Here is a 14,296-nt window from a genome sequence, read left to right on the forward strand (position 1 = left end):
CGGCATGACTGTACTGTATACGGGTTTTGCTTTTTGTTGAAGACCCTTGCTGTGACAATTAGTTGCTTCATATACTGTGGTTGACCTCTGGTTGATCTCTATTTGATAATTATCTCATTCGAATCAATCATATCTTCATTTAACGTAAACAGTGCTACATGTAAGTAAGAATTGCTTGTCGGAAGAATCTATTTACTATAACAAAAAAGGAAATGCAGTATGATTCCCAAATGAGACAATTACAAATTACAGTAAATTTCAATTCTAACAAACCGGGTCTTACATTAGACGTTTTATGACCTGTTTTTCATTTTGTTCAACACTAATATTGTCTTTCAAAATGTCTATTTCATAAATTAAGCCATTAAACCGAGCTGTATACATGTAAATGTTCATTAAGATGTAATTCAGTAGGAGATTTTTATAAAATAGCATTGTACACGGTTTATATTCACGTTTTAACGTTAGTTGTTCGTCTGTATCGTTTGGTTGATGTACCTTTTGTTTTCTTTTTGAATACTTTTTAACATTACGGAATCTTTTCGTTCTTCTAGATATAAAACAGGACGAAGTAGGTGTAGCCATGGACGACCATCAATGTAAGTTATTTAATCACACCGATTATATTAATATATATCATGCTAGTCCGGGTGAGCTTACCCTTAGGAGATCATCATTTTGATCTAAACTTTAGTATATAGCATAACATGATACTTAAAAGATGAAAACAACACGTTATGAATTAGAACTGTTTTCATGAATGTGTCTTAAAAGCGTAAAGCATAAAATGATAGTATACAAGTTGTAAAGACCAAACAACAAACAACAGTAAACAAAAACATAAGAAAATCGAAGATGAGCAACATAAACCCCACAAAAAACTAGGGTGGTCGCAAGTGTTCCAGAAGGTCATGAGATCCTGCTTCCACATGTGGCGCCCGTCGTGTTACTCATAAAAATCATAAAAAGTCTAATTCAGGTTTCATTGGAGGATAGGAGGACGGGATTATCTGTCGTCATTTGGGAAACAGATATTCCGTAATGGGCATTTAACTCGTGGTGATGAATTAGATTTTCGAATGATTTGAATTCAACTTCACCACTTGAAACTCTAGCTTTAATAGCTTCCTTGAAAGCACCAATTCTCTATCAATGAAATCGTGATAGGAAATGCAAGATCTAGAAGATAAACACTCCACATGCAAGCGATTGTAATTCACATAGAGAAAATATGAGATTTTAATTCGTCGGTACACTACACAGTTGTAACTAATTCGAATGTCGAGAAATTTCTGACACAAATTATTGAAAGTGTCCATTCAAAGTCTATTTAAGTATAGAACCATAACTTATCAGATACTTCTTGTTAAAAGGACAACAATAAAATAGGACTATAAACCAAATATCATAGAAAGAGGAAAAACTATGTGGCCAAATGAAAAGCAACGGAAATTAAGACAATTGTCCACAGAACACTTCACAGAAAACTTATAAGGCAATAGAAACGCATGTGCAACACAAATAATCGTATATACATGACGATGGCCTATAGTTTTTAAATTCTATGGTCATTTGTTCTCTGGTTGAGAGTTGTCTTATTGGCAATCATACCATATTTCTTGTTTATGTGACGTCCGTAAAACTTTCAAAAAGATAACTTCAATTTTACCATTTCGAAGACTTGGTTTTATAGTTGCTTTCAGATGAATTTGCATAATAAATAGACACATTACAGACGCTTTTCTGTCACAATATTTTGTAGGTACAATTCCAGTACTCCGAAAGACGTCACTAAACCGTATCACAGCTAGTTTGACCATGGAAGAATGCTATCAGTTGGGCACGAGTTTACATGTTTTGAAGAACAAAATAGAACAGCTGGAAACTGATGGACAATTAAAGGAAATACTTAAAACCTGGAGATCAGCACGACCAAATGAAAAACTAGTTCACAACCTATTTGGAGCTTTAAAAGAAATGGGTAAAGATGAAATGGCAAACAATGTAGAGGAAGCATTTGAAAACAATATAGAATATCCTGATTAATTATTGGCAACATTGCTACTTCTCTGTGATATCCAGTTAAACAGATTTGAATGTACTTTGTTTTTCAAGTATGTGAGGTTTTTTTTCATTAAAAATGAGTAATAAAATAGTATTAATTTTATTAAATGAATATTTTCTTTTATTCAAATGAAAAATTTATTTGTGATCTATTTTTCAAAAGGTCAATCGCAATACATTTAATTTATATCTGTACAAAATGTAAGATGAAATTTATTCATTGAAAAGAAATCAATCTAAAAGTACTAAAAACGCAATAACAATCTTGGTGATTTGCGGTATATTGCTTGCCTCTAGTGTGGAGATGATGGGTTCGATCACTATCCAGAAAAACCAAAGACACAAACATTGTAATTAGAATTCGCACATACGATGCAGAATGTAGGAGAAATAGAGAGGATGGCTCCCAAGTCATAATAATGAGTGCAAGATAGGGTGACATATTTTCATTGGGAATGTTACCATTTGCACCATCTCGCTAAAACTCTGTCGTATGATCAGATTTCCAATTCACATCATAGTACATATGTACCTATCTTCTTGCATATAAAATAAGCTACTGTACTTTAAACAGTCATTTTTTTAATGATCAAGGTATATCTTTGTAAAATAACTAGTTTTAACAAACAATATACTGTGCCACATGAAACAATATGATAGATAGACATATTCCACTCAAACGGTGCTAAAGGTCGTTTAAACTTGAAGTGAGGGTGAGAGTTTTTTTTATGTGCTTAACTGTAATTACAAGTGAAGAACAGCAATAAAAGCGCTGTTTCTTTGCTTTTTGCGTTGATTTTGTGTGTGTGTTTTTTTTTACTGTGAAAATACTGATGTGGATACCCCATATCATATCATTTCTTTTCTATTATGTAAAATTTTATCTGGTAATATGATCACTAAAACATTTTGTTAAAGTAATTAAAGATTTAGTACGTCATAGTTTTGTTAATAATAGTATAAAAAATATGATTTGAAAACAATGACTTTTGACATACCTCAAAACGAGAAATATATAAAAATAAAATAAACGTTCTATTTAAAACACAGCGTGACATTAACACTGTTGAAATAATAACTCTATTTGTAAACAATAGCTCCGCATTATTTCTTCCTCTTTCATATCAGAGTGTATAAATATAAGGAATAGTTTAATGATATGACATATTAATATGTAACTTTTTATTAGTGCATGTCTGTTAATATAACTATATATGCAATAGTTATATAGGTGTAATACCACCAAATAATGGTACGTCACATCTGGTTGTATAAAAATATGTCGAAAAAAAATATTCCCTTGAATTTGACAGTTGTAGGTAATTAATCTTACATTTTATTGCAGTAAAACATTTCTGGGTCATAAACATATATCTTGGGTATTTCAACACACCATTATTTTTGTATTTGGGGTTTCTATAGCATATTTTGGAAATTTGAGGTTACATAGTTACTAAAGCTTGTACACAGGTTAAATAAGGGGGTAAATGTGATTGGTTAACTTCCAGCGATGGTTATTTTCTCATATGCAATGAAATGTTATGTGACATTTTTTCTATAGCACTGGACAGGATAAAACTTTACGCATGCCAAGTATTTCTTTATTTGAAACAAAGATAAATTCTACACAATTTTTTTGAAAAGTGCAAATTTAACAAAGACTAATTGGGGAAAATCAATGGTGGTATTACACCTTAAAGATTTGTTGTTAATGAGTTTTTGCCAATAAGATATGTGTAATGTATTGTACTTCGTTACTCTCGTATAAATATTCTATTCCTAAATGTTAGTCTCTGTATTTTACAAATCTAACTTTATATGGAAGAGGTCCATATGTCACACCAAGTTTACCTACGATCGGTGGAGGTGATTGGCCTTCTGGAGGTAGGATCTTAAAATTCCAAAGTAAAGAGGTAAAGAACAGGAACAGCTCATTCCGTGCTAAGCCTTCACCTGGACATACTCTTTTACCTACAAACAAACAAGCAAAAAACAAGATCATCAACATTTATTCAACCTACACGACTATCAACAAACTCATCATAGATACCAGGATTAACAGTGTGTACACCAGACACTCATTCATTTATAATAAACTGGTATTTTCTTTGATGAACAGTCAGCGCTTTTTGGTTTATATCTCTTCTTCTTTTTGCTTTGGATTTTCAATAATTTGGCATCGAGCATCACTGAACAGACATCGATTGTCGGAATTCGCATCTGGTGCAGAAAAATTGGTACCTTTTATGTTATTAATTCTTAAGTATAACAGACCAATCAGGATCATTCTTAGTAGTTTATCTGAGCTTATTATATTATATACGTTAAAATGCAGATTAGGTTTGATTCATATTAGGAAGGAGACACTCTTCTCTTATTATTGTCTATCCCTGGCTTATATTGTATTACCCTTTGCGAAAACACTTCAGCATGCTTGTGCTTTATCAAATACGGGTTGCTGTTTGCATGTTTACACGACATTGAATATATAGTTTGTTACTTTCAATTACAATTATTACATAACATTTCGTATAATAAATTAAATAGCTTATAGGTGCAAGAGTGATAGAGCAGATTTTTACCCTTTGAAAACAAAAAGGACGAAACCAATGTTGACAATGTTTTCGCGTGGTAAAAATCTGCTCTATCACCATCACAGCAGTGTGTTATTAATACAATAAATAGTAATTGACATGAAAATCAAAATGGTCAGACATGTTAAAATCGTTATACACTACTGAGTATAAAATAATTGCTATTCGTGCTTCACATAAAATATGAGCTCAATCAGACAGTGGATGTACAATACTGGCAGAGAATATGAGATCATATTCCCTGTAAAGATCCAGAATGGCATTCTTATATTGAAATAAATCTAAATGTGTCTGGATGTGAAAAACTGTGTGTATGATTAAAAGTCTGAAACATCAGAAAATCTAAAATATGTATGCATTGTCATGAAAACAATACAAAGACTGCGTTTCCTTCGTATATCTTTTAATTTTAAGTTAACACACTGATTATACATAACTTACCTAATGAAAACGGCAAAAACTTTTCTGGCGCATGGAACTTTCCGTTACCGTCTAGAAATCTCCCAGGATCAAACCTGTGGGAATCAGGAAATACTTTCTCATCATGCATTACAGAATATAAATTTGGAACAACAATAGCACCCTTAGGAATCCGGTAACCGTTGACGACGGTATCTTCTGATGCAGTATGGGATATGGACATCGGTAAAATTGGTTCCATTCTCATAACTTCATGGATAACTGCTTCACAGTAAGGAAGATTATGTCTATCAGACAGAGATGGAGGTCCGCTGGATACGGTTTTCTGCATTTCAGTTCGAATCTTTTCTTGAATTTCAGAGTGGTTCACAAGACACAAGACCGCCCATCCAATAGTCGACGAAGTAGTTTCAGTTCCACCGCTGAACAGATCTAGTATTACGTATTTAAGATTTTCCTCTGAAATTATATTTAAAATAACCGGAATTATCTATTGAGTATTTCTTTTCATGTCTTTTATGTTAAAGGGTATGCTTCTTCTATTAGTGTGCCAAGTCTTTAAATCTACACTCATTCTAGATCTTTATCAAATGTATTGTTAGGACTCTCTTCAGATATTTTTCGAAATTCTATTTATTATATTTTATAAATTATGTCCATCAGAAACATCCGTCTCCAAAATTGATGATATTTACAAGATCTTATCTTTTTATTTTAAAGAGCATTTACTTCATTTTACAAATATATACATGTTAAAGTGCTGCAATTATTTCAATCTCCATTACAAGTTTGAAATTATAAAAAGAACGATGTTTTTGTAGACCAAAACAATAGAGGAAAATATATCTTTTAGAGGTGTAATATTTCTGTAAATTGAAAACTAAAACTGGCAAGATAAATACAACTTCTATCTAAAGTATAAGTAAGACAAAGAGATCAAACTGGGTTTTTTTTTGTTGTTTTTTACTTTTTTTTAAATAATTATAATCTCTTCCGATGTCATGGCTATATTTTTTTTAAATTGCCAAAATGGTTGCAAAATTTGACCTTATCGATGTAGAGTACACTAAAGTGCCCTTAATCTTGGTGAAGTTTTTAAAATCTGGAAACTGCTTAAATCGATCAAAAAACAAACCTGTAAATTGTGTATCGGATTCTCTCTTCATCTTCTTTATTTGAACTAAGTAAGCATCAATAAAATCTCTCCAGTGATCCTCTTTTAGCGTTTCTTTGTGTTCATCTATTTGTTTTTGAAACCAAGCTCTAATCAAATTATTTTGTTCAATGCAATTATCACACCTCATTTTCACTTTCGGTATATGAAGTAGTGCCGGCAAGATGTTTACCTTCGGCGTATATTCGTTGACTACTGTTTCGGTTATGATTTTTACGAATTTGTCAAATTCTTTGTCATCGTAGCTGAACCGTTTTCCTAAAACAATGGAACAAATAACGTTAGAGACAGCTTTATTTACTACTCCACTGATCGCAAATTCTTTCCCCTCAGTTTTTGCTAACAGTTCACTAAACTTTTCACATTCTTCTGTAATAATGGACTCCATTGTCCTCGTACCAAATCCAAATCCTCTTAGGAGGTTTAGTGTGAAAGCTCTCTGTTCTTTCCATGGATAACCTGCAGCAAGACCTGTTAATATAAAACCAATCCATACTTGAAATGTTTGGATTCCAAATAACCGAACCGATTCTATAACTAACGTTATATGTTTCTTGGTACATAGTGCTCTTATTCATTCCCGTTGCAGAATTCTTAATAAGACTTAATCGTAAACTTTACACTAAGCTGTAATGCCCCTTTTCAGTTAGACACAGAAACAATGCAAAAAAATATACAACAAAAAACAAAAAATAACAAACAAAAAAAGATTATATATATTACAGTTTCGAAAATGCCATACTTTATGTGAAACACTTGCAATAAATAAAATAAGCAGTGGGAGATTGACATTTCAGACTCTCTTAAAATATGAATAATTATTTGATCCGGATTATTTTAGATTTGTTTCGTCTATCCTGTGATAGCATGAGATAGTATAACTATCAGGTGATCATAATATGGTTCAGGTTTTACCATGCAGTTCTTTAATTATCATATAATTTTGATTAAAACGGTCAGTGCAAACGCTGGTTGATCCTATTTTAGGTGCAACATCGAACAAGGCTGTGATCGCGTATTGTTATCTGAAATACGCATACTGCAAATAACTTTGAAAAAAGTACCATCCTTCGATCAATAGTTATTTGTGTATTTGTAAATGAATATTTTGCTAAGATTGTCTCATTTTTGCTGAAACGTGATCAATAAGTAGTTTTTTTTTTAAGTGAGTGTAACCTCGTAATAATGTTATAATTGTATAATTTTAGTACGTGTCCATTCAAAAAAATCATGAAAAATATCGGACTTATAATTTTGCACACCAGACGCGCGTTTCGTCTACAAAAGACTGATCAGTGACGCTCGAATCAAAAAAGTTAAAAAAAAAAAAACAAGTACGAAGATGAAGAGCGTTGAGGACCAAAAATTTGAAAGGCTTTGCAAAAAACGGCTAAGGTAATTTATTCCTGGGGTAGAAAATCCTTAGTATTTCGAACAATTAAATCTGGAACTGTTTTATTCATGTTATTTTTATATCTATTCTATAATATATCATAATTGTCTTCACGGATACATTTTATTTTACTAGTATTTTTTATTTTGCAATAAAAAGTATGGTTTTAAAAATAAATAAAAAAAATAAATCTAAGATGGCAGGATGATTGACAATTTGATAGTATTGCTCATATGCTTGAGCTTGTCCAAGAAAAAGTGTTCATTATAAATTCCAGTCTATTTCAATCATTATAGCCATCAAGATTTGGTTTGATATCTATGTCAATGGTGACCATGAATACGTTCCACTTCTCGTAGTTGCAATCTTTTCCTAAATCTTGATACCACGGAATGCGACTTGTCACCAATTAAATTTGTAATAACCATGACCAACACGACAGATTTCATAACTGGTGCAGTAACTATTTACCCCTCAAGAACACTTGAGTTCAACAACAGTTTTTGGGGGGTTCGTTTTTTTCAACCTATTTTTTCTGTGTATTGTTTTGAGGCCAACTGTCACTACTTCGTTTTCCATTTAGCCGTGATGCTGTATGTGTTTGTTTCGAATTATGGTTATGATTTCTCAATGGTATCTTCTCCATATCTTTTAAACCTATAAGCATGGAGACCATATAGGAAATTCTTTTCTTGTATAATTGCAAATGTTTAGAATAACTTTCTTATGGATACAAAAAATAAAATTACTGGGGTAGAAAATCCTTAGTATTTCGAACAATTAAATCTGGAACTATTTAATTTTTATATCAATAATGTATCATAATTTTCTTCACGGATACATTTTATTTTACTAGTGTTTTTTTTTTTTTTATTTTGCAATAATTTAATTTTGGATGTAACATGTCTTCTGATTGGCTGAAAGTGTTTAATCTATCAGCTCATAGACATAACGTTGTCATGTGACCGTGACGTCATCAACGTTTTTATCATGATTTACTCCTTTTTAGAATTAAATTATAAGGAATGACTGTAATATTTTTTCTGTCTATTCAAAATAACCTAAAAAATATGGTGCACACTTTTAAATAACCCGCGTATAACCCGCTACGCGAGTTATTCAGTGTGCACCACATTTTTTATGTTATTTCTTCATAGACAGAAAAAATATTACAGTCATTCCTTAATTAAAAAGTATGGTTTTAAAAATAAAATTAAAAAGTAAATCTAAGATGGCAGGATGATTGACAATTTGATATTATTGCTCATATTCTTGAGCTTGTGCAAGAAGAAGTGTTCATTATAATTTCCAGTCTGTTTTAACTATTGTAGCCATCAAGATTTTGTTTGATATCTATGCCAATGGTGACCTTGAATACGTTCTACTTTTCGTAGCCGCAATCTTTTCCTCATTCTTGATATCACGGAATGCGACTTGTCAACAATTTAATTTGTATATGCCATGATCAACACGACAGATGTCATAACTGGTGCAGTAACTATTTACCCCTCAAGAGCGCTCGAGTTCAACAAAGGTTTTTGGTGGGGTTTCGTTTTTCTCAACCTAATTTTTCTACGTATCATTTTGAGGCCAACTGCCGCTCGTTCGTTTACCGTTTGGCCATGGTGTTGTATGTGTATTTCCCGAATTATGGTTATGATTGTCCAATGGTATCTTCTCCGTATGTTTTGAACTTATAAACAGGGAAACCATATGGGGCATTCTTTTCTTGCATAATTGCAAATTTAAAATAAAAATTCAAAGGTCTTATGGATACAAAACGAAATGTATGGGAAAAAACTTATCGTTAACTAATGATTTTAGCGTGGCTTAAAAAATTCAAATGGACTACAATATTTAGGTTCCACCATGCACACCTTACCTTTCTTCTTCTTCACTTCTCGCAGGTACCAGACATCCGGTCTATCTGAAAATGTATTCCCATGTTTCACAAAAACATCTCTTAGTGCATCGTATCGGTTTATAAACACCATCCAATATGGCCCAATAGACAGGCTAAATATATCGCCATACTTCTTTTGTAACGTTGCTGCAACATCTAGTAAATTTTTGCCCCAAATTACTTTGAGGTTACCCAAAACGGGAAGTGGTGTGGGTCCTGGTGGCAGATCAGAAGGTCTCCGACATCGCATCAACAAATAAGTCACCAGAAATACTATCAATCCCACCAAAATAGTACCGACACCTACTACCATGATTTATTCAAGGTTTGTATAAATTTAGAACATAAACTGAAATCATATCTATATGACATACACATTTTTTAATTTACCTGGGGTCATTTTTGTTTATCAAAGCTCGACAAGTGCAATGTAAAACTCTTTAATACGTTATCTGAATTAGTTAACAATGTATTTTCTTGTTGTTTGATAAATGGGTTAAGTTTATGCAGTTCAATGTCGTCTAATTGTTTACGCCGATTCCCCCCTTTTTTACACTGTTAGAATGTTTATAAAAAAGTTAACAATGAAAAATCAAGAAGTTAAAGAAACAAATGATTTAGCAACATGAACTAATTACTTCCACCGAAAACGATAGTGAGCACAGGTGATCCAGAACGGTCATCAGTCTCTAATTCACTAAATGGTATTTTGTTAAGATACATAATTAATGAGCTCTTAATTCGATAAGACTTAAGTGATTTGTCAATTTTTCAACTACCAACTATATACGTAGCAGATTTGATAATACACCCAAAACGAAGTCGTTAACCTTATTATGAATTATTTTATATCGGAATAATATCGGAAACGTTGTATCTACAATATATCAATTTGTAAGAAAAATCTATGTATTGGGTTTGGTGTTTTGACAATTTAAAGAAAGTTTTCGCCAATTTTATATGCTTTCTATACAATTTGAAACATGACAAATGTACATCTAGTCCGAGATTACTCTGACGTCCAACGGCTGTTTTGCCAGACAAGCTGGAAGATATATTCCTGTCACATCGGCCTGTCATGTGAAGAAGTGAACCTTTCTTATCGATTTTTATTAGTTCAAAACCGATTATTTAAGAACATGTTAAGAACATTGTAGAAAAACAACTAGCATTATTCATTAACTTGAAATTCTGCTAATTCCGAATGATATCCTTTCACAGTTCAAGGATTGCTGTAAACATTCTATAAGATTACTTGAACAAAACCGAATTCGCCCCAGGTTTATAATGGGGTTCGTGTTGCTCAGTTTTTAGTTTTCTATGTTTTGTTTTGTGTACTGTTGTTTGTCTTTTGGTCATTTTTCGTTTTTCCCCCCTATGGCATTGTCAGTTTGTTTTCGACTTATGAGCTTGAATATCCTTTGGTATCCGGCTTTCGCCTTCTCTTGAACAAAGCCTGGCTGTAGTATTCATAATGTAAAGGGGAACTGTGTACTCTCTTCAGATCCAAACGCAACAACGTTTATATCGTTTTCGATTTCTGAAAAAAAAATTCAGATCAGCGCCTGAAAAAAGATACATGTTATATCCACCACAATTAATCAAGTTATAAATTTTGAAAAATCAATAATAGGGGGAGAAGGTAGTATTTGGGGCCAAATTGTTCCTAGAATCAATATATTTCAAACTATCTCAGATTATTAGGGAGCTACCATTTGATTTTTATGGGGGGCTAGGATGAAAAATTTTGTCCTGCCTTTTTATTTTTCCCTCTATTCGGTCCTGCCTTTTTATTTTTCACTCTATTCGGTCCTGCCTATTTTTTTTAGTTTATCCTGACTTTTTTTTTTACATAAATTGTCATCCTGCCTTTTTTTTTTTGCAAAAAATCTCATCCTGCCTTTTTTTTTACTCAAAACTCCTGTCCTGCCTATTTTTTTCAAATTTCATCCTAGCCCCCCCCCCCCATAAAAATCAAATGGTAGCTCCCTTAGAATTAAAAGTATAATGTATTTCAAATGTATTTTAATAAAACAATGGTGTTTTCAGGTTGGACACATACTACATGTACTCTGAGACTACTATAACACAGTGTTATAGTAGTCTCAGATGTACTATATACTTTTCATGATTTAAACACTTAACAGTCATGAAATGGCAGTAAATGACAGAATTATGCAAACTCTTGACTATTTGACTTTTTCATTCTTAGTATATAGATCAATCATCGACTAAAGAGATATTTAATAACACTGGTAGGCCTAATTCACATTTGATGCACATGCAGGAGAATAGAGTCCTTTAAATCAGGAGGTCAGATAAGGATAAGAATGCACTACATAATCTCGTTTCTGTCCCTTGTACTGATAGTTCCAAATTATTGTTATGCATGAAAAAACAATTATATAAAAGGTAAACTGACAGAAAAAAACAAACAAAGATTGCCTATATACCCTGAAGTCAGGATTAATGTGAAAAAGATTATTCCTTAATCTAAAAAAAAAATGGTAAAATTAGTGCACCACCATCAGCATGATCAGGCATGGGGTAATGCAAATTTGTAATTGTAATGCATGGTAATGCATTACATTTTTCCAAGTAATTGCATGTAATGTGTAATGCAGCAATTTTTGCATTACATGTAATTGTAATTTAATGCATTACTTTAGCAAAAAGTTGTGTAATTTCATGCATTAATACATTGCATTACATGGCATTACTTTTTTCACATACTATATATCTTTAACAGATTGTCGGAGATTAAAATAAAGCAGAATTTAAGATTTTTGATTAACTAAGAACATAATCATTTAAATATTGATTTTCTATTTTATTTATTTTTCACACTTTACATAAATCACTAGAGGGAATTCGGTGATTAAGCCTATGTCCCAGGTAGAACTTGAAAAGAAAAAAAATAAAGTGGTATAAATACTTGAATGACCAAATTACAATTCTAAATGAATAACACAACACTGTGTATCAGATAGAGTTTTTTTTTTTAATTATTACATTTTATTTTATACATTTTCCTGCATGAAAAGATTGATATTTGAAAAGCATTACTGTAAAAGTGTTCCATTACTGTCAAAAGATCACATGATTAAATAACAGATAATTGAACATTTTCATAAAACACTAATTTGTTTGTTTTACAATCAATCTTTTCACCATTTTGACACTTTGGTCATAAATTAAGCTCTATGTTTATTATATAATCAGGAAAGAAATTCTCAGTAAATATTTTTATTGAAATTAAAAAAAAAAAGCATATTTATAAAAGTAAGGTTAACATTAAGTTAAAATAAGTATTAAACTTCATCTCTGTAATAATGTAATTTCTTTTTGGAGAAAACACGGAGATGTAAACCTTTAAATATTTAAACCAAAGATAGAAGAGCAATCTACTTTGATAGTTTTTGTGAAACAGTCGGGTAGTCAGAAATATTATTCATCATGAAACCTTCGAAACCCTTATGATGTTAAAATGTAATAGTCGTATTGAATAGACTTTTTACATGTATACTTAAATTCAATACATGGAACAGTTACTCGGCATATGCTAGAATCTTTTGTGACTTCATGTTGTTTTCAAAATGTTTGATTTTTTCTTTTCACTTGATAATAAAATTTACAAATGTAATGTGTAATTCAATGCATTACTTTGCAAAAGTAATTGTAATATAATGCATTCCTTTGATAAATGCATGTAATTGTAATTGTAATTTAATGCATGGTTTTGTCAAAGTAATTGTAATATAATGCATTACATTGCAATGTAATTCGCCCCATGCCTGACCACCATAAGATTAAAGATTCATGAATTTTTGTTGCCATTTTATCATGTTCCAAATAATTATAACGCCTTGATAAGCTGGTTCTTGGCTGACTACTACACTTTGTTCATAGACAGCCGGTGAGATCCGATCTATTGTAGAATATGATTAGTCGTGAGACTTTTTCCATCATCCAATCAAATCATGGCTATTATACCGCAATTCCCATTGTAAACATGAAATTTTACTTTATGCTCACAACCCTAGAAATGTTATCACAAATCAACTTATAAAGATTGAAAGAATATTCTTTTTTTCAAACCATCAATTTTATGGAACAATTTTTTCATTGGTTAAAATTTAATTACTGTCATATCTGTAGGACTCTAAAGTGCGATGGGGACGCTAAAATGCGATGTTCATGCTAAAGTGCGATAGTCTACGCTAAAGTGCGATGGTTTGATACGCTAAAGTACGATGGTTTGTGCTATTTTATGGAACACCCTAAAGTCCGATGCCTCAATCATTGTCAATACGTACGCTAAAGTGCGTTTTTCCGATAACAGTGGAAATCAACAAAAATGATAAAGCTGATTACCGTAAAAGTGACGCTGTGTATGAAACACTTTGAAAATCATATTTTCCAGTAGTTCCGTAAAATAAATCAATAAATCAAAGTAATGTAAACTAATTTTTGCTTGTTGAACGTACAGTGGCAAATATCACATGCATGTACAAGACGATCATATGCATGACCATTTGATCATTTATACTGAAATAATTTTAGTATTTCTACTATTCATGTTAAGGTTACAAAATATAATTTAAATTAAGAGGAAAAGGAGATTCTGGAGCTGGCTCACTTGGATGTTGAGGAATTAAATTCGTCCAATTTTGATTTAGCAGCACCTTCTATGTTTGTAATTCCATGTTATGAACTTGCGTGAAATAAAGTCTACTTTTGTACTTTCT

At 31.8% G+C, this 14,296-nt stretch overlaps 1 protein-coding gene across 1 annotated transcript; it reads right to left on the bottom strand.

Moving 5' to 3' along the window:
• Positions 1-2,629: 2,629 nt before the first annotated feature.
• LOC127711538 (cytochrome P450 2B4-like) lies at positions 2,630-9,930 on the bottom strand. Its single transcript, XM_052217618.1, has 4 exons — positions 9,528-9,930; positions 6,214-6,723; positions 5,100-5,537; positions 2,630-4,035 (listed from the first exon to the last, which is right to left on the bottom strand). The coding sequence occupies exons 1-4, from the start codon at positions 9,859-9,861 to the stop codon at positions 3,851-3,853; spliced, it is 1,467 nt and encodes a 488-aa protein (XP_052073578.1). The 5' UTR covers positions 9,862-9,930; the 3' UTR covers positions 2,630-3,850.
• Between the last annotated feature and the right edge of the window lie 4,366 nt (positions 9,931-14,296).

Source organism: Mytilus californianus, unplaced genomic scaffold, assembly GCF_021869535.1.
Source record: "Mytilus californianus isolate M0D057914Y unplaced genomic scaffold, xbMytCali1.0.p SCAF_8, whole genome shotgun sequence".
Taxonomy (NCBI): domain Eukaryota; kingdom Metazoa; phylum Mollusca; class Bivalvia; order Mytilida; family Mytilidae; genus Mytilus; species Mytilus californianus.